The sequence below is a fragment of the Diospyros lotus genome, chromosome 3, assembly GCF_014633365.1.
Source record: "Diospyros lotus cultivar Yz01 chromosome 3, ASM1463336v1, whole genome shotgun sequence".
Lineage (NCBI taxonomy): Eukaryota > Viridiplantae > Streptophyta > Magnoliopsida > Ericales > Ebenaceae > Diospyros > Diospyros lotus.
The window spans coordinates 37,667,539-37,689,944 of record NC_068340.1 but is presented as its reverse complement, the minus strand read 5'-3'; the positions used below and the strand labels follow the sequence as shown (position 1 = coordinate 37,689,944).

The 22,406-nt window shown below is 34.0% G+C and overlaps 1 protein-coding gene across 5 annotated transcripts; it reads right to left on the bottom strand.

Annotated features, from left to right (window-relative positions):
- Positions 1 to 1,485: 1,485 nt before the first annotated feature.
- Positions 1,486 to 18,556, bottom strand: LOC127797491 (uncharacterized). 5 transcript variants are annotated; one of them, XM_052330438.1, is made up of 14 exons: positions 18,348 to 18,545; positions 17,358 to 17,391; positions 17,158 to 17,258; positions 15,872 to 17,030; positions 15,650 to 15,717; positions 14,991 to 15,073; positions 10,735 to 10,834; positions 10,483 to 10,568; positions 5,616 to 5,698; positions 5,124 to 5,251; positions 4,937 to 5,038; positions 3,084 to 3,377; positions 2,864 to 2,944; positions 1,486 to 1,877 (listed from the first exon to the last, which is right to left on the bottom strand). In XM_052330438.1, the coding sequence occupies exons 2-14, from the start codon at positions 17,359 to 17,361 to the stop codon at positions 1,497 to 1,499; spliced, it is 2,670 nt and encodes an 889-aa protein (XP_052186398.1). In that variant the 5' UTR covers positions 17,362 to 17,391; positions 18,348 to 18,545; the 3' UTR covers positions 1,486 to 1,496. The 5 variants fall into 5 exon arrangements, with proteins under 5 accessions (XP_052186398.1, XP_052186397.1, XP_052186396.1 ...); XM_052330437.1 differs by having other exon boundaries at positions 2,864 to 2,986; positions 18,316 to 18,541; XM_052330436.1 differs by having other exon boundaries at positions 2,864 to 2,986; positions 18,348 to 18,540.
- Between the last annotated feature and the right edge of the window lie 3,850 nt (positions 18,557 to 22,406).

Genomic DNA, 22,406 nt, shown 5'->3' with positions numbered 1-22,406 from the left:
TCACAGTATATATCATATGGACTTCTATCTAGTTTCATTCGGTTATTACAATAATAACAAAAAACTAATAGAATGACTTCTTGTGAATTTGAACAACACCTTATTCAAATAATAAACATGATTACAATTGTTAGTGTACAACATACTCAATCTGATTGGGTCTAGAGCACCTACACTAACAGCCAGTTCCTCTCTCCTCCCTTCCTATGGCCGCCTCCAGCAATCTCCCCATCACTGCCATCCTGTCATCACCTCGCCTCTTGTGCGTTGACCACTGTTGAGGATACAACAACGGTCACGAGTGAGGCGGCCAAGTGAAGGCAATGACAGGATGGTGATGCCAGGCGATTGTTGTAAGCAACCATGGGAAGGGGGTGAAAGGAGAGAGGAAGCGACCATGACATCTCTAGACTAGGGGAAAAAGAGGAAGAACACGAGTTTTTGTAATTTTACAAATTGAGCGAAGGTATTTTTGTCATCTGATCTACTTTTTTTATAGCCTAAAGAATACAAGTAGCATTTTTCATTACAAATTTATTCTCCCTTCCCTTCCCCTCAGCTGCCTTCATCGACCACTGTGTTGCCTTTCTCTTGACGTCTTCAACTTGTCTCCCAACCTTTCGGTTGACTTAACATGATTACTTTATAGTTGTAAATCTTCTACCAATTGAAGTACAAAAATTGTTTTTAGGATTTGAATAGATTTTGAATATATCACTATACAGTAATAATATGTAAATATTATGCAATTTTCAATTTATACAACTAGTGATGTTATAGAAGCAAAATTTACTTTTAGGAGTACAATAGTATTTTTCAAATCAACACAATGGCATAAGATAACATAATCTCGCGTAATAAATTAGTCAATTACAGAAAATTATAATAAAAAAAAAGAGAGATTTTGTTCCACCATAACAGATTATTTGACAAATATTATCTTCCAAAAAATTACCATGACACATCGAAAACCAGAACAGCCATTCATAGTATTAAATTTATTTTAATAGTAGTATTATTAACTTAGACCATGACTTAAAAGGGGTAAAAAGAATACTGTAACCAGATTGTTGGGGCTGGAGTGGGAAGTGACAAAAATATTCTAAGAGCAAGAACGATAGACAAAGTGAGAGTGAACATGAGAGGAAGAGATTTTCAGAAACTAAAACTCGTTAAGTAAACTATTTCCCAAAAAAAAATTTTATCTGCCAAATGCTTCAAAGACATCCAACTCTTACATCCAACAATTGACACAAGCATATTATATTTCAAAAGAGATTTTTTGATATCCAATTGAATACAAAAACACACAAAACCCTCCCACATTAGGTGAGTCAACTACAAAAATATTTTATGGTCAATCATTTCTATTTATTATCATATTTTCTGTCATATCTCCCTTGCGCCTCGGATCATACCTCATTTTTAATTTCTAATATTTAGTTGGATAATTACAAAATTTGCCAAAAATGCCAATCACAGGAAAACTCTCAAACTCACATGAGAACCCCTTCAATATTAGCAAGTGCCTTCTTGACAACCTTGAATTTTAGGGCATGTGAATTTTCACTTACCACGTAATTTTTTATAAAGAACTCAATACCATTTCGAAGGGATTCATACTGAGGGTCAGCAGCTATCCGCGTGAATATATTCCAAACAAGGCCATCGGGGCGCTCAAAGATGGCCTCAAATAGCATCTTGAAATGTATAATTCTTTTTCCAGTCAGCTGTGTAGCGTCACTGAAATCAACCACTTTCAAGACTGAAAGAGAGAGGGTGAAAGAGGCAATCATTTCTGCAACAAAGTGGGATAGGTTCCTTGATCTGATTAGCTGCATTGACTCCAAATCCTTGAAGTGGTCCCAGAGGCAAAACTGTGAAATAAACATCAGGAGAAAATAACAGAAAAGAGTTAGGCGATCTAAATACCTAAGCATGTATGTTATGTAAGAACTACTTCACCTGAAGTATGGAATGAGAGATTGAAATGGAACATAGCACTCTCATCCTCTAAAGGTTGAGAATGATTTCTAAGTATAACAAATAAAACTTATCACATGTGGCATCTAAGTATAACGAAGTAAGCCAAAAAGACTTATAATATTTACAGGGATATTAGACTTCAAGAATCTCCCAGCGACCAGGATATGCAAACTGCTTCACCCCCCAAAAAATATCTCAAACAAAAATAAAAAAGATAAAGTGAAGGGAAAAATAGTAACCTTTCCAAGTAACTAAAAGAGTAAATAAAATAAATAATTGATACCAATACCACACCTTTGATATTATAGCAGTATGGATATTTCATTTTGGATGTCATTCTAGAGAACACATTTCAAATACTTCAAAAGTTATATCAGGTCGCCCCCTGATGTTAGATTTGCATTACAAAGCATATTTCTGAAGTTTTATGAAATTACATGAATTTCTAACAATTTTTTGACTGAGGGGAGGTCAGTGTATTTTTTTAATTGAATCTTCTTGTTATTAATTTTGCCAAGTGTTACATCATGTGTCAGCACAAAGCTCTCAACTTCTCCAAGAAAGCCCGCCAATTCTGCTCCTTCCAAAGGCTCCACAAACACTCATAGTAGAGCCACTCCCCATGCTCCACCTCGTATTCACCTAGTTCCACTTCACTCTGAAGACCTAAAAGACGATACTCCTCATCTCCCTACCCAAAGAACAATGCCAAAGATTGGTATTTTCCTGTCAGTCTTAATTTAGCACTTTTGCATAAAACCATCTCTTACTCAAGTTATCCACCATTAGAACTAAGAATACAAAGAACACCCATTCTCAGAGCATAGAAGTCAAAAAACTTTTTGGAAGAAAACAATCCAAATATGGAAAGAAATACCTGTAAAGTGGTTCTGTGTTCTTTGTCATGGCGACATAACTGGGCAGCCAAAACAGAATAGTATTTGTTAAATACTTGCTCCTGTAAACAGCACTCCACAAGTACACGCATGATCTCTCTATCCTATATTGTCAACAATAAAGAAGTAATAGAATGGGAAAAGGAAACAAGTAAAACAAACCACAATCTGACAATAAGAATGTAAAGAAAGTATGCTTACCTGCTTCCCTTGCACATCCAACCTCAGAAGTTTTTCAAAAGCATCAATGTAGTCCTCCCCGCTCATTATTACACAAAAGATAGCTCTTCTAACCTCTGTATTCATCCTTTGTGCAGCAGCAAGCTGCATTAACTTGTGGGCTTCAAGGGACTCCTTGTCAATTGTACTAGAGACCTCTTCAATTTTGCCAATTGTGGAATCCATATCCCCAGACGACCACCACTGACCTTTCTTATCAGGATCAAGGAGCTTGCTCCATTTGAGCCCTCGAATTAGAATATCTTCTACCCTTAACTGCAGATAGAGAATCAAGAAACAGAATATTAAAAGATTAGGATAAAAACGGAGGAATGACAAAATACACACTTTGGTCATACATGACCATTGGCTCACAGTATCCATAAAGATCCTTGAGACCAGAGGGCAACCCTGATACGGTGCCAGTCTCAATGCCAGTTGAAATGAATTAACCATGGAGCTGTCAGGCTGTTTGCAATGAACGAATTACACAAAATTTTGTGAAATTCATTTCCGATTCCAAATTTGTGTGTTTGGTATGAAAAAAACACTCATTTGAATTCTCTGACTTCAATTCTATGGAATTGAACATAACTAAATCAAATTCTATCAAAATAGGTGGAATATCCAGATGAATTCCACAAAAGTCAAAAAAGCAATCTTATAGACAAAATTACCCCTCAGCAACCTTTCCTTTTCCAAATGAAACTTCAATTCCAGATTTATTCCAAAGATAAAGTCGTCAGATTTTAAGCTGCGACATTGTACCAAAGATGAGAATTTATTTATAAATAAATTCTACATTTCAAATTCATTCCATTGTCCAACCACCTCTCATAAGGCTTTTTGGCTTAACTACTTTCTAGAAGTCTGATAGCACTCTCCCTTACCTTCCTAGTATAACCATCTAGCCAGAATCCTTACTGAGGTTAGATCTTCCTCTGTCATACAGATAATCAGTTCTTCAGAATCTCAGAAAGCATTCCGTAAATCAAAGGGTGACAACTTTAGCCTAAGTATCAATGAGCAGGTTGAGATCAGGAAAGAAAGAAGATTGGATATTTAGCAAACACTGAGAAAGCTGCATCTTCAAGGTGAAAGAAAGGGAACTCATGCAGAGACTACCAGTTAACTCTGCATACCCAAGATGAGTTGTTTGTCCCATGAGTGAGCTCAATTCTGAGGGCTAAACAATCAAGCTATAGGGGTAGAAGCAAGACACAGGGAGATCATTCAGATCCACAAAGATCAAAAGACCTCAGGTAGAGGCCATTGGGCTCAAGATGCAGCTAACTTAACTCTCTCCCAATAACCCTTGGTGGTCCTAAGCCATTACAATATCTATGCTAACTTTCCAGATGGCCCCTTTAGCCTGCTCCACAGATGAGATTGTCCACAATCCATAACCAGTTCAGTTTCCAATGTAAACAAACAGCTTTTACTAGAAAATACTAAAAATAAAGTTTACTTTGTTATGGGACAGCCATTATAGTTCAGAACACTCATCTACATTCAAGATTATAAATAGGTCCCAAGTACTTCATAAAATATTATATTTCAATCAATTTTAAATTTGCAATCATTTATTGAAAAAAAAAAAAACTAATCAACTTAAAATGACTCAGCATCAAGTTTGTAATAAGATAATTGATGGCACTGATTTCCTCCAGTCAACTGTTTCATCGCAAGGATCTATGATAGCGATACTAGAGATTGTAGATTTAATTTCCTAATTAACATAGAAGTTAATATGTCACACCTCTTCAACACTTGGAACAGGTGCAACAGGATAGGATGTGTGCATGGATTCTAAAAAATTAACCAATGTCACTTACTTTCTGCAGCCATTTTTTTATCCATGTATGGTGTGGAGTATCCTCTTTTGCCTTCTTTTTGTTGTTCTTGATCTCAAATATGGTTTCAAGCATGAACTCCATCTGTGAGGAATAAAGAGAATTAAAGTTGCAGACAGAAAGCACAAAGAACAGAAAAAATAACCCATGTATTAATATGCAGGCATACTCTTTTGTTGCTTGTTATTTTTTGACCATTTTCAGAAGAGCCCTTCAACGCATTTGCTCTATTTTGTACACACAGCACAAAATTTTTCATGGCAGAAGGGTTGTCACTTCTTAGATTCATTCCACAGCCTGCCCATCAAAGCAATTAAAATATGCTGGTTTACTAGAGTAATGGAATATTTTAACATTAATCAATAGCAATACTAATCTAATATAGAAGGCCAATTTATTTAGTATATTTGAAAAGAAAAAGAAGGAAATATTAATGAAAACAGCAAGGATTACATATATCAAGAAGAGTAAAATTGAGGTGCTTGTAATAAACAGAATGGAAAGGCAAGTATTTATCATGCAACAAATTGCAATTCACCCAATACATGCAAACACAGGATTTTTTTGGAGGGTAGTTTGGGAAAGGGTTGTCTACTGTTTTCTTAAAAATAGAAGAACATGGAGAGAAACCAGTAGTATCAAATATTTAGAAGCGACTTACAGTGTAGAATGGTTAAGATAGTAGAAACATCCACCTCCATCAACCGATTGCTCAGAATAATCATAAAGTCATATATTAATTCACTGAAAAATCATCATAGGAACTGCTTTTAGGGTGGGAACATTGTGGAGAATCTACATAAATCAAAGTAACTGAAATTGACAGTATATCAGTAATCATTTTCAGGAAGAGGCAAGTGAAACAACTTATATGAAAAAAAAAAAAAAAGAGAGGGAGGAAAGGAGGAGCAAGATCAACCACAAAATTCAAATAATTATCACAAGTTTCTGACCATCTAGCAGTTCCTAATTTCAATATTACCATGTCATTTGAACAAGAAGTGCCCTAGTCATTTTTTGGAACGTAACCAAAGGTATGAAAGTGATTCCTAACTTTTGCAGCAAGCCTGGTGCTAAACAAAATCATACCACAAGCATACTTCAGGTTCTTCTAAGATCAAGCATTAGCATGCACGTTTTAATCCCACGAGGTTAGGTCTATTATGTAGATTCTAACTTGTCAATCATCTCTATCCATAATCTTATACACTGTAACATCTTTATCTCAATTAAGTTTATATTTTGCACATGGTGATACTTAAACTGCCCAACATTCTATAGCATACAACGGAGCTAGTCTTATAGGCTGCTCATGAAACCATATATCAATTCACTAAAAAATCACAATTGGAACTGCCTTTAAAATGGGGTCATACAACATTGTGGCAATTCTCAGTAAATGACATAGTAACAGAACATGATGATATCTCAAAGATCATTCCCAAGAGAAGGCAAATAAAGCAACTAATCCATAAAAAGGAAAGGAAACGCGGGAAAGGAGCAAGGTAACCACAAAATTCAAATAATACCACAAGTTTGTGACCATATAGCAGTTACTAATTTCAATATTATAGTATCTTTTGTAAAAGAAATGCCCTAGTCATTTTGTTGGAAAAAACAAACTAGCTTAAGACCAAAGGCATGGAAGGATTATTAATTGCAGCATGAGTAGTGCCAAACAAACTCCTAGCCCGTGTTTAAAAAAGCCCGTTGCAAGTGCAAAGCAAGAAGTGCAGCATGCTTGGGGCTTTTTTGTGTGAAGCTCAGCGACTTTAGCTAAGCGTGATTAAAGTGCGCTTAAGTTGAACTTTCACTTGAGCCCCAAAGCAAAAAAAAATGTGCCTCAAAAATACACTTGGGTTTTCTTTTATCAAACAATATGAATGGTTGGACTCATTACCAGTTTTGCAATAGTGTGGCTGCTTGTAAGGAATTCATACCCAAGAAAAGCTAATCTTAGAAAGATCTAAATAAAATCATATATACATTTGTTTTTTAAAAAAAAAAAAAACTCAGCTGTATTTACCAAGTAAAAAATTTTGAAGGAAACACGTAACTAGGTGTAAATTAGGGGTTACTAATTTATTCCTAATTGCTGTAAATCCGGGATTGTTGATAGATTGTAAACTAGAAATTGACTGATTGGGGTTGTTGTAACCTAGGAATTGATTAATTGGGGATTGTTGTAACTTGGGGATGATTTTTTTTTCCTTATTCTTCTATTTGATCCTCTGTATAAATCATGTTAATGAAATAGAATGGGTTTTTTTTCCAAACTTTACAAAAAATAAAATAAGACTCCCCATAATTAAAAAAAAGAAAAAAAGAAGCCTTTTAACATATTCAGATCCTTTCACCTGAGAGTTCAGACTAGTTTGCCTTCCAATTCCATTAGGGCCAACAACTGACCAGATTGTATCATTTTTTATGTCCACTACATGTTTTTGCTATGTTGCATGTGTTGATGTTTTGCCCGAGTTTAGTATGCTGGAAGCTTAGAAGAAATCAGAGGAGTTTATGATGATGATTGAATGGCAGTTAGTGCGCAGGATATATGTGTAATTAACTGAAAATATTAGGGGTAGTTTAGACTTCATAAGAGTCCGTTATGTCCCTAGGTTGGTCCGCCCTTTTAGTTTATAAATATGAGGGCAAGGGATCAGTTGTGATTATCAATCATAAATCATTTCATTCTCTTGTTCGAGTGCAGTGAAAAAGAGAGAGAACTGTGAGAAGGATAGTTTTTGGAGTCTTTTGAGAGAATTGTACTCAAATTGTAAGAGAGGGCAAGAAATTCATTGTACTAATTTCTTTCATTCTTAGTGAATTGTTCTCTTGGTGGAGTTGCTGGATGTAGTGCCATTTCTATGGCATGAACCAGGGTAAAATGGGCATGCAAGACTTGTGGTTTGATCTTCTTTTCTATTTCAAAATTATGTCTTTCTTTTACTTTTTGTTTTGTGTATGCATTGTGATTGATTCGGTGAGTATTTGAGTGAGTTATTGGGTACAAACTATGTTTCGATTTTAACAGCATGAACTTGTCAACTAGCATAATAAATGAAAAATGGTATTTCATCCTTTGTTAAATTTTCAGCCCTCATTCTTATTTTTTTTTTTTTAATAATTGCCTTTTTTAATAGTTTATATTTTTTATGCTCATAAAAGTTTATACTCTTTTATTTTATTTATATGTGCTTCACTTTGTTTAAACGTGTGTTTTGCTTTGCACTTTGTGCTTAAGCTTCGTAGGCCTTCAGTGCTTAAGTGTGCTTAGTGCTTTTCAAAACACTGTTCCTAGTAAAAGAATAATTCAAGTTCTTCTGAGTTCAAGCTTATACACACATGTTTTATCCCACTGGGTGGCTTGGCTATAAATATTCTAACTTGTCAATTATCTTTATCTATGACTGTATCATTTATAGCACCATTATATTCCATGCCATGCAATACATTAAAGTTTTTCATCAAATTTTTCTTTGATGTTGCTCTACCTCTTTTGCTACAAACATCTTCATTCCATCTACTCTCCTAATAAGGGGCTTATTAGACTTCTTCTCATGTGTCCAAATCATATTGTCTAGCCCATTTCATTTTTAATGGGTAGTGCTGCTCTAACCTTATTACAAACAATATCATTTCTAATTCTATGTTATCCTATATAGTCCCATACATATAGTAATATCACCATTTGAGTTAAGCTTATATTTAGTACATGTTTGAACTTAATTGCCCAACATTCTGTTTGCATGAAACACTAAAAACACTACTCTACTTTAATTATCATGTCTTGATTGTTTGACATCCCCAATAAACTTCAAGTCCCTTTGAATAATTGATATGGAATTTTAATTTCCTTTAGAATGACTTAATCTTCAGTTTTCACCATAACAATATTTGCACTTTTATTTTACTAAATTTTCATTCAATATATTCAAATTTCAATTTGCTTTACTTGTGGTCTTTAAATTCTAAGGTGTCCTTCAATAACTAAAGTTTAATGCTCACGCCTTCTTTTTGTCTCATTTACCAAAGCATCAATCATATATACATCAAGATACATGTTCTTAGACTACTGTCTCAAATCTCTTGTTTTTCTCTCTTTTACTTTAGTTAGCTTGTACATAACTCTCTTTCCCACTAGATTCTCCTTGAGCACCCTTTTGTCGTGCCCATTTTATTTCACAATGAATTAGTCACCTTCCACAATCCAATTTTTTATCAGACTATTTTCTGAAATAATTTATTTTTGTCTTTTAAATCCCGTCATTTGATTCATGGTCTCTCCTTATCATCCTTTCTCCAATATCTTTTGATATAAAAGTTGAGAACCATAAGCCTATGTTGAATGGTTAAGCACTTTTGCAACAAACTTTACAGCATTTATAATGCAAGCACTTGATTTGCCACATAAGAAGTCTAATCAGGTAGTCAATTAGCCATATTATATGCAATCCAATGTTTATCCAGCTTGTCAGAAATAGCATTAGCTTACGAAGAGATCATATACTGTGACAAAATCAAAATTGGTGAAAAACCTTTAAACATGACAGGATATAATATCCTTGCAGAGTATAGAGATGGTTAGAGATCTAAAATTCTTGTGGTCGATCACACCTAGTGGATTTTGATTATTGTTGTTGTTGCTGTTTTGTTTATATAAATCCAAAACCTCCATAAATATTTCTATATCCTAGCACCAGATCTTTTTTTTATCTTCCTTCCTCCATAATCTTTCAAATCACCTCCTATAATGATCTTCTTTCCTCTGGCTATTATTTGCAACAAGCTTTCATATCCCAAAATTTTGCCTTGTTTCTTCTTTTAATTGAACTTGTGGTGCATATGCACCAATATCATTCATAGTCTCTTCCCTTAAAACAACTTTAATTGTGATAATCCTATCCCCCAACATCTTTACATCCACCATCACATCCTGAAGTCTTTACATCCACCATCTTTACATCCATTCTATTCCTACTATGGTCCTTACCTAATACTAAGATTTCTGTATCTTGACTCAGCAAGCATGTTAGTCTTTTCACCAACCCATCTCATCTCTTAAAAGCAAATAATATTGATCCTTCTCCTAATGTTCATATCCACCCTCTTCATAGAGTTTCCCATCAAATCTCTAATATTCCATGATCGAATATTGATTCTTCCACAAATAATCACATCCACCACCTCCATAGATTTCCCCATTAAACTTATAATATTACATGACCCAATCCTAAGCTTCTAGCCCTAGACTAACATTTTACTCGCATTCATCAGCGAAAATGTGAAAACTTTTGCAAATCCTACATTCAAAAACTAATATGGAGGCCCTAGCTCATTTTTCACTGCACTTGGGCAGTGCAATGCTAAAAAAAACTATGCCCCAAGATGCAGCTGAGCTAGTTTTCACAATGCACCCCATTTTGAAAGGAAATCCATGAAAATGTTCTTTGAATACTTTTATGAGGTTGCTCTTTTACTTTCACTTCTTGAAAAGTCAAGAGGTCCAAATGACACAAGTTACTCACCTTGAGCAAACTCCAAAAATGTATAAATAAGACAGTAGAAGTGTCAAGTTCCGCAGAGAAAGATTATCTTCTTCAAGGTACTCATCCTGAACAAATACATAGAAGGCATCTCAGTAATTTTCTGAAAGTTTCAACAATGCAAGGTGATAAATCTGATACATATAATGCATCCAATCAATTGCGTTACATGTGGAAATGGCTCAGATTGCCAATAAACTTAAAAAATTTCTAGACAAAATAAAAATGAAGCACCTGAAAACATTTTGCAAGGGATGCTAAGAGCTTTGCACTGAAGTCAATCCCAACCAAACAAGCCATGCCTGCAACAAAAGCTGCAAAAACAGCAGCATATCTAGACATGGGAAACCAGAAAAAAATATAAATATATCAATTTAAGATAAAGCCATGCAGAGATGAAAAATAAAACAAAAGTCAAGATGCCAGCCTAAACTCAAATGGCACAACATAATATAAGATAACACAAGTGGCATGGAACTATAGCAGATCTAGCCATGCTGCTATCTTTAGTAACCACAGAATCAAATAAGCTCAACCTGAGGTATTACAGGAATCCAGATAGCATGCATTCAAGTAGTTTAAGGAAAGCCGCATTGAACAGGCAAAGGAGATACTATTCCCCGTGCAATGAGGAACAAGAAAATTTAGAAAGAGGTGCGCTTGTAAAACTCTTGCAAGTATCAAACAAAGAGTATGTCTACTCAAGAATATGGTTTTCCAGTACTATTGATTATGAACACCTAAAAACCCACGAATACGATACTGTAGAAGTTAAAAAATGCAAAGTATAACATATAAAATTTAACAATATGATCCAGATACTATACAGCAGCAGAACCCTAAGAACACCCTTTTTTTTTTTTAAATAAAGTTGACTTGCATCGTTACTCTAATATAGGGTCCCAATGAATTTCTATGATGGATGATCCAACAGATCACAGATAAAAGATATCAACATGGGTTCATGAATCTAAGATGGATAACCAAAAGACTAAGGGTTATGGAAGTTCCACCACCACAGTTAATAATGAAAACATCACAACCTTGGATATGTGGAGACTTCAAAAGAATATAATATAATTGATTTACTTCAAACTTCAAATAACTACAGCCCACTAAGTGTGCCTTAATTTATAAAGTTAACCATTTCCGAAGCCTCTCCAACTATTTGGAAATTTTGGAATTAAGGCTTTGAAAAGCTAAATGCTACAAAACAAATTTGGCCCTGTTGGATGTTTTTAAGTAGCATTTTTGCTTACCAAGAGGCATTCAGAAGCTTTCTTTTTTGGCTTAACAAAAGAAGAAAGAGAAAGAAAGAGCAAGCTTGTTGGACAAAAAAGCACTAAAAATGACGACTACTTTTTTTTTTTTTCTTGTTGCTCTGTAACAACAGAAATAAGCTATTACCTTACCATGCTGCATTAGAACACACCCTAGTCCTACCCGGGATGCATCACAGTAGACAGCAAATCCTCATGTTCATGTTGGAATAGTTAGTATTGGAGTGGATGTCAGTTTTTGGTTTAACTTTTGGAAGCTCCACTCACATTTGTCTGTCCACTCAAACCAAACATTTTTTTGAGTCAACCAGGTCAATACAGAGGCTATTTTGGAGAATCCTTCCACAAACCTTCAGTGATATATAGCCAAACCTAAAAGTAAAAGCTTCAAATATCTACAACGGTCTCTGGTTGCCCCCATTTAGTCACAGCCTCTACATTTTCTGGATCCATCGATATTCCGTCTGTTGAAAGCACATGTCCATAAAATCTATTCCTTCCAACCAGAATTCACATTTTGAAAATTTTGTGTATATTTATGATCTCTTAAGGATAAATGATCTCTTAAGGTATATAGGACATACCGTAAGTATTCTTCATGCTCTTGTGGCCCTTTTGAGAAGATGAGGATATTATTAATAAAAACAATACAAATGTGTCTAGGTATGCTCGGAATACTTGATTCATTAAATCCATAAAGGCTGTTGGAGCATTTGTCAATCCAAAAAGCATAACAAGAAACTCATAATGTCCATATCTTGATCAGAAGGATATTTTTAGATTATCTACACTCTTAATTTTTATTTGATAATATCTTGACCTTGAATCGATTTTTGAGAAAACCCCTGCTCCTTGAAGTTTGGTCAAATAGTTCTTTGATTCGTGGAAGTGGATATTTGTTCTTTATGTGACCTTATTCAATTGTGGATAGTTTATACACATCCTGAAGCTTCCATCTTTCTTTTTAACAAAATGTAGGCGACATGCTAGATGAATATATCTTTACTCGGCGAGTTCTTCTATCTAAGTTTTTAGTTGCCTTAAATCTTAATTTTGTTGGTGCCATCTTATATAGGGAATTGAAATAGGTGTCGTACCCAATACAAGTTCTATAGAGAAAATTTCTCGATCATGAGGTAAACCAGGCAATTCCTCTAGAAAAACATCCCCATATTCTCAAATTATTGGAGTGTCTTCAAGGGTTACTTTATGCTCCTCAATGTAAATCACAGAGGCTAAGTAGATAGAACTTCTTGCTCAAGCTACTAGTAGATAAGCAATGCCACCAAAAAAGAAAAAGAAAGAAACCGACACAAAGTCAGTGAGAAAATTCTCACTTTATCTCTCTATGTTTCTTGTTATCTTCTTTTTCTCCACAACAATAACAAATAATAATTATACTCCCACATATTTGGAAACAATGACATAAAATGTTCAAAGAAAAAGACAAAAAAAATTAAGGATAAGAGAGAAAATAACTTATGTACTTGGAACTCCATAGGGACTAGGCTTAAGTAAACATGTGGCTAATTTCTTCTCTCTAAAACATTATATTACATATTTTATTTATACACTCATACTTGTATTTTACAAGAAAAGATAAAATTAGAAATGAGGTTATTCGTAATAAGGTAGGAGCAATGCCAATCATGGAAAAGATAAGAGAGACTAGACTAAGATGGTTTGGTCATGTGAGAAGGAGACCAAGAGAGGCTCATATGAGGAGAGTTGATAAAATGGAACAATTAGTCAAAAAAATAGATAAAGACAGACTCAAGAAGACTTTGAGAGAGACATTAAAGTTTGATATGAAGTGTATGGATCTAAATGAAAATACGACAAAAGACAGAAATACATGGAAGTCTAGAATTCATGTAGCCGACCTCACATAGTGGGATAAAAGCTGGATATGTTGTTGTTATTACTTATATTTTACAAGGATTAGGTACTTATATATATTATACATATATATAACATACATATTTACACACACACACACATATATATGGTCCTTAGAGGCCTTCTCTTTTCTTCCCTACTTCTCTTGCTTTACCCTATCTATACTTTTTGTTCAATAATAGGGGCACTCCTCAGGGAAATGTCCCAATTGGGCACAATGTTGGCAGGGATGGTCGGGAAAAGGTACTTGATTGCCAAGTAGGTGTCTAGGGTGGATGTACCAAGGTCAGAGGAAATGCAAGAGGAGTCAACTGAAATGTTTTCTTTCATTGGAAGTTGGTCAGGTACAAACGGTGAGTTGTCAATTTGACCATACACTCACTGAGCCACAGCAGTCACATCCAAAATTGCGATCCCTTGCTACCCAAAGATATTTGGTGTGCCAAAGATGTCCATTCTCCCAAGTTGTGGCAACAATGAAGGCCAGGTCAATGTAGGCAAGTTAAGCAAAGGTCATGTTGTCATTCTGCATCAGAGTGCACCTTTCAACCTCTGGCTCCCAATGACATGAAATGTTTGAAGAAAAATACAAAACGTGGAGGATAAGAAAGAAATTAACTTTTGTACTTGCAAATCCATAAGGACTAGGCTTAGGTAAACAAATGACTACTTTGTTCTCACTAAAACATTCTCCCACAATAAATTGCTACATGCAAATGAGAAAAGTTGAAATAACTTGTTTTTGAATTTGACTATAAACATATGTTTATAAGGAAAAGTTAGATAAGACTAAAAGAACTTGAAAAGGACAATGTGATGAAAAGACAAGATAAGCAATTAAAGACAAACAAAAATTATGAAGAAGAAAAAATTTGAGAAGAAAACTCATAGGAGGTAGGTATGTGGTCAAAGATAAGTTTTGTACTTAGTTACACACCGCACTCTTACAACGTCAAGACTAGTTTGAAGGACTTATTCACTGGTCCTGTCATGAGTCCAAAAACCTAATTTCTTTGGAAAAAGTTGAGAAGAAAAAAAAAAAGAGAGAGACTTCCTTTGAAAGTCTGGCTTGTGGCAGGTTACTTTCTATTGCCCTTTTAATCCAGATTTTTACCACCAAAAGAATACTTATGCCCATGAATGATTGAATCTTAGAAGAATAAGTACACAGTGACCTCAATTATCATCAAACCAGTTCTTGTATCTTAATTTTTAACGTTACCAAGAATGAAAAAAAGAGTAAAATCTTTAGGTTGAAGAAATAAAACAAAATATTAGCAAAAAGAATTAGAAATAAAATAAACACTTAACTGTTCATTGCCACGAGGACCTCCAGAACATGATGCCAAAACCTCTTCGATGATAATCTGAGAACCAATGCCTCGAGCAACAGACTGCAAATGTGGAAAATTAGAGGGTTTCAACTGCAATGCAGTACTGGTTCAACAGATGGATATTGATTGTGGAGAACACAGTGTTACACAAAAATCAAGATAACATTAACAGCTTGCATTTTACAGTGAAACAATTTGACTTTTGCAAATGCAAGCCCACTAAACTAAACCGTCAACGACCAGCTTCATCTAGCAGGTCCCAGAGGTCATAAGACAATCTTAATTATCTCTCTCTTCAAAAAGAAAAAATAAAATCATTTCTCAAAACTAGAAAAGATGAAGGATATCAATGTTCAAAAATAAGGTTGCTATAGAAATAAAGGTCCAGAATACATACCCAGTGACTTCAGAATACTAAATTCAATATTTTGCTTAAAATTTTCTTTTCTAATATTTGATTTTGTATGTTACAAATGATATTTAGTTATATCAGGGGTTCAGCACCAAAGTTACACATTTTTATGAACACTTACACACACATGCAAAAAACATGTAGCTCAAGAGAGGACAGATGAAGACAATAACATTTAAAATGGGAAATAATAGACAATGAGTTGCAAGAGAGATTAGGCTTACCCGAAAGATAATGGAAAGTTCACCAGTAATTGATTCCAGATTTGATTCAGACAGCCTATTCAGAAGTCCTGGACGAAGTGAATTTTTATTAAGGACCTATATAGCAAACCCAGATATCATGATGAAATATGCCAACTTAAACACAACACTGTCTGACAACCACATATGAAAACCAAAAGAAAACTAATATATATATATATACATATATCTATGTATATATACCTCGCACCCTTCTACGAATCTGAGATATATCTTCTGTTTCATTCCCCACATGAGATCTCAAGTGTGGAGCTAGATATTTTACATTTGCATCCAACTTAGGAGCCTTGGCAGGAACATTTTCCAGTTTCATTTTGGCATGAAAAGTTTCCACAGGCTCAGATTCTACAGCTGGGGTGCCAACTTCCACCACAGCTTCCAGCTCTTGCTCTGAAGTTTTCATCTTTTTATAGCTGTTTTTGGAACTCTTCCTTGAAGCCACATCACATGGGTCTTCATCAGCCTGAAAGGAATCGAGAACTGATGGAATTCCTTCAATTAACAAATTGATGCCATCATCTTCATCTCGTAATTTTCCCTCTTTCACCTTGAGCTTCTTTGTAAGTTTTCTTTCCAGATACAAATCTGACTCAGCAGAAACAACACCTTCCAGCATTTCCATTTCTAGAAACTCTTCGAATTTTGTTTTCTTTGTTATCGCCATATCTGCCGCAGCAGAATCAGAATTTTTAGAAGAATGCAATTTAGCCTGAGATTTCTTTAGCACAGTAGTCTGCTCGGGGCTTTCATGTGGCTTATAACAATTTTCAACCGTCTTAGACAATCCAACTACTGTCTCCCCTGCAAGCTCATCATTGCCTTCCAGTTCATTCCTTAATGCCATGCTCTTCGTTCGTTTCTTATTTAAACAATTGTTGTCAGATCTCCTCTTCAGAATTTCCTCATGTACTGGATTTGTTCCACCCTCAACTGCATGTGGAATTCCTTCAAGTAACTCATTGATACCATCACCTATTCCTCCTAATTTCCCATCCTTCACTTTGAGTTTCTTTGCAAGTTTTCTTTCCAATGCAAAATCCCCTGCAGAAAAAATGGCATCTTGTTGCATTTGCATTTGAGGGAACTCTTCAAAAACAGTTTCTGACTCTTTCTTCAAGCCCTTTTTTCTTTCCAAGACACTTGCCACGGTAGAATTTGGAGCCTCAAATTTGACTTCAGAGTTTCTCAGAGTAGCAGGCAGCTCTGAGCTATGACCGCTTGCAGGGTCAGGATAAGCCTGCAAAAGTACTCTTCCTTTTATACTCTGACCGGATGAATTCTGTGATCTCTTTGCGTGTTCTGAATTTGAATGCCATGAAAGTTTCCTTGATTTGCAATATTTCTATAGACATTAAACAGAATTTCATGTTAAAAAATTAATAAAAATAGTCATGCACATAAAACCACAATACCTTTTCTAGGAAATCTAAAATAGGGCTGACGAGAAACAAAATTTAAGGAATTCATACTTGATGTTCAATCCATGAATCAGATTTTGTCTTCTTCTTCAGCAGCCGAGCTTCTTTCCTTCGTTCTCGGCGAGATTTCTCTTCCTGCTTGTTGCCTAAACCTGATTCAAAAATGAATTAGAATAAGATTGCCTTCACGTAAAACAAATAACAATGCAAGGTTCAAATGGATGATTCAGACAACCACATTAAATTCTTACCCATGCTTCTTCCTCACGTCACTATGGGAATATACTGCCAAAAATAGGAAAAATGTTAGTTCATTTATTTGACATTGACCAAGTGTATACCAATGCACATCTAGTTTATTAGTTTGATATTTACTAGTTTCCATTGCGGTTTGGTGCAAATGAAGATAATCTTCCTCTAATTCACTTTAGAGTCATCTTTAGGGAACAAGAAGGGAGAAAACTCTCACCGTGAATGAAGGGAAAAAGCTCAGTCGCTGAAGAAAAAGACAAATTTACAATCATGGATTAAACATCAAGTATGAATTCCTTCAATTTTCTTTCTACCTTCGTTTGTTTTCTTTCATGTTTTTGTCCTAGTATTGTGATTTTATGTGCAGGACTTTTTATTAATTTCATAACAAAAAATTCTATCAATGTCCTCGAAAAATTGCAAATCAAGGCACGCAACGAGATCATAGAGTTCATCTAGTCCGAGTCCAAACAAAAGAGAACTTTTGTAGACATATCTTGACTCTGCCATTGATCATAGATCAGATCAGCCCACAAGGTTGCCAATCTCTGCAGTCAAACTTGAGACTCCAAGGGCTGTTCAGTTAAAGAAAACAAGCCCTAATTTCTAGAATTTTTGTTCACATAAAATAACAAAATCAAAAGCATGTTTAATAACAAATTTTTCTAAAGAAAAAACAGAGAACTCTGTTATTCAGTACTTAAATGCATACTGATTGACAGGAAACATCTTTGGAACAATATACATACATATATATACACACATTGCCGCAAGCTAGCTAGCTGGTTCCTTGCTTCTAGTTCTACTAATTTTAGCGTGTAGTTACCATCCATTAACTGTTGCTTGCAGACTTGCAGTTCTCAAGTAAGAACAGAGAGGCCGCAGCGCGTTCAAAGCGAACGCGACGGCCTCCAAAAACTGCAGAATTCACAATGGTATTCTAGGTCTCGAACATACCTAGACTCGAAATCGCAAAACGTTTTCAATACCTTGCTGACTGTAAGTGTGCTGAAGAGGCGGCCGACCAAGAGCTGTAGTTACGGGAGAGAGAGTCGCCGGCGATGATATGTGGGGAGGAGGTTTTGAGCTGCCGGAGAAGCGGGGAAAGTTTTGCGCTATTGGAGAAGAGCTGTTTCACGGGTTAACAATGAAGACCCCAAAGTCCGTTTCTATTCAAGTGAAGGATTGGGTCGCTTCATGGCCCGCTCGCCATTCCCACGAAACCCATCCAAACTCTGCCCTAGAGTGACGCAAATCTGTATTTGGGCTTTCAGAGGGCTATGTGACTATATACTGGGCTTTTCTAATAGAGGATACTGGGTTATGTGGCTATATACGTGCTGCATTACACTATATCCGTACTTGGAATAACCTTAATCTTGTAATTCACGTACCAAAAATCAAAATATCTAATATTGGATATCATTAGATCTGATAATTAATTTATTTAAAAAAAATAAGTACTTACTTTAAATAAATAAAAAAAAAACTCCAATCATTGACCTCTCTAATGGTACTCAGGTGATCGGAGATAATAAATGACTGTTGAAGAAAAAGAAGAGAGGCGAGGTGATCGACAATAACTGCTAGTTAGAGAAAAAGTGGAGACGAAGATGCAAGCGAGAGGGAGAACAGTGATATTGTGTTCTTTGTTTTGGTTTTGATGATAAACAAACTAAATTGGATCATATGGCATAAGTGATATAAGTTCCTACTACTTTGGTATTCAAATAAAAATCAATTTAAATCTCTATAAAAATCATAATAAGCTCTATACCATCTAAGTCAATTGATGCCTTTTTAAGGATTTGAAACAATGACTTGTTTTTGATAAATTTGTTTTCGAAAAATGAATTTCAACATTGGATCTCAAGAAGTGGAAAAGATGGAGTCTTTTTAAACCAAGATGTCAACAATTTCAAAAGAACATGTAGATAGTTTCTAAATTTTGTTTCAAAATGTCGACAGGTTTAAATAAGACGTTGACTGTTTTCTGGTTTTGGGAGCAAGCTGTCGACATGCTTTCATAAGCTAATGGCATGTTAAAATTCAACTCTCGACTTTTTAAATATTGACAGCCCTTGCATCAAAGATGTCGACAGCTCTTAAAAATTGTCGACAATTGTTTGATTTTTCAATCAAAGCTATCGACTATTTATTAGAAAATGTTGATTCTTTCTGTTTCAAAATCTCCAACAACTAGTTCGTCCAAACGTGCTCATTCCACTATGAAAGATTATATTCTCTCAATATCACATCGTGCTATATAAATTGAAGGTAGATGGATGATTCAAGCACCTCAATAGATCAATCTACAAGCTTCCGAAGTGCTTACCCATTGTTGTGCTCCATTGATGTTTTAAATCTCTTTATTTCAAGGCTTTGTGTTTATTGCGTAAGATTATACTTTTAGCCTTGCATTTGATCTTAATTATACTGTAAATAAGAATGCATACTCTTAAATATTTATTTCTTGTATCACTCTTTGTATTCCTACCTCATATAGTTAAATGACATACTTGTATTTAAGTAGAATGTTATTTTCTTTTACTTAGCTTGCTAGAAGGTTTGCTTAGTTAAGCAAGAGGTTATATATTCCTAACTTGATGCTAAATAGTCTATCTAGGTTTATAGTAGTTTATTTGAAAATCATTAATAAGGAGTTAAGGTAGTGGATTGGGATTGTCTAAGTCAAATCACTATACATCATTGTGTCGCTTCTTTGCTTGTGCTCTTTAATTCATTCATTGTTTCAAGCATTTTAATAATCTTCACTTGCATTAAAATTTCATATTTCATCGAATAGTTTTTTAAGTTTAATAAATTTTTTAAATAATCCAATACACCTCCTTTTAGGTATTAGTGCTATTGCTATACGATTATATCAAAAGGAACAATTGAAGATTGAGCTTGCTGCTGATAAATAATATATTACAATAGTTAAAATTTATTACATAAATAATAGTATTATTATTACAATAGTTTAAATTTTGATAATTTTATATTAAATAATATATTTATAAACTAATCTAATGAGTCTATTTGTGAGCTTCTAATTGAATTTGTTCATGAGCTACTAATTAAAATTTGTTTATGAGTTCTAACGAATTAAGTTTAAACTTCAAAATTAGGTTTAAAGTTAATTCGTTTACTTACTTACATTTTGGTGCATGTTTAACTCTCTAAACTCTTAAATTGCTTAATTTTTGGTATAGTTCTAAATATCTTATCGAATAAGGTATAGAATTGTCATTGATAGGGTTCGATATGATACCAGCATTGAATAATATCGAGTATTATTTTGAATTTATAATAAATTGATGATATAAATTATAATAATATAATAAAAATGTCATAATTTAGCTTAAAATTTAGAAAACACAAACAACATATGTAACCTCTTGTAAAATAAATATATACTCCAAATAAACAAATATACTTAAATAACCAATTTAACACAATGAGTTAAAATAACAAATTAATAACGCGTTATATAATCAACATGAACAGGTAAACAATACCCAAATTTTCAAAAAATGCATGACACAAACATAACAATTCCTCCTATTTGAAAAAGAAATGTGCACGTAAACAATATTGAGATTTTTATATTTTTCTATTCTTTTTTTTTAGTCTTAAAATTAACTTTCAAAAATAAGATCAGTTGGTATGGTACCTCAATACCAGCTAGTACCAACTGGTTTTCTAATCAGACTTATAATATTTGGTTGATACAATATGAATTTGACAATTATGATAGTAATTATCTAATTCATCTCGTATGTCCGATTATTAATTTGATCTATCACCAACCAAACTAAATGTGGCTCTTTATAACTATCATTGTTATAAATGGCAGTATATTGTTGATGTTTTGTATACTAAGACTATTTTAGTGAAAATATCATCTTTCAAAAACTAAAAACAGATCTCATGTTCTTAAAAATCAAAATTATTATGTTATTTGTATTAGACAATTTCTCCCACATAAACAAAATCAAAGGGGATGCGAGCCCTAACATAGGTTGCATCCCCTCCCCCACCTAGGGCCGACTCTGGGTATAATTTATCTAGGCATTCGTTTAGACCCCCTTCAAATCCAATGATTTGGGCCTAGATTCAACCAATAAAAAAGTCAAAATCAATGGCAGGAATAAGGAAATTGCTTTTGGGAGAAATGGCAATTAATGCATGAGGCACTGGCCTGCCAAGAAGAAGAAGAAGAAGAACCTGAAATTGAAAGGGTAGTGTGTTGCCAATTTGCTTACATGTATATATATATATATATATATTATAATAATATTTATAATGAAAAGAAAAAACAGGTGACCAAGGAAGGTGCCTAGTGCTCTGTCTTCTTCTTGTTTTGTCTGTCTCCGTGCGTCCCTCTCAGCTCTCTTATTTTTCTTCTTTTGTTAGTAACACACAGTAATAGGCAGCAAGCATCGGCGGCTGATTTGCTTTGCAGAAGGATGAGCAAAATAGAAAACAGAATAGCAAAATATAAAGCAATCAGATTTTATATATATATTAGTGCCCTGAATATTTACATATTTTTTGAACTCTTCTCTTGTGTTCTTCTATTAATTTATTTTGCAGATCCCAATTCAAATATCAAATCTAATGAGGCTGTATTGTTCCTCACTCAATTACATTTGAATTTAATATTATATTAATTTTTATATTTAAATTAATTTATATATATCAGTGCACTAGATATTTATATATATCTCAAAGTTGAAGTTGATAAAATCTTACATTCGATCAATAATGTTATAAGAAAGGTTGAATGGATTGACGATTGTGTCTATTAAAAAATATATGTCCGAATGAATAGATTGTAATAGTTTAATTATTAATTTTTATCTAAAAATATTAAAAAATAAATTTAAAGTGAAATATTATGAATTTTAAATTATTATTGTAATAATTTTAAATATTTTCATATAATAATTTTTTTATTCATATTCATTATATATAATTTTATTTTTAAATATAAAAACTCTCGTATAAAATTTCACTTAAAACTATTAAAATATGAGTGCCCG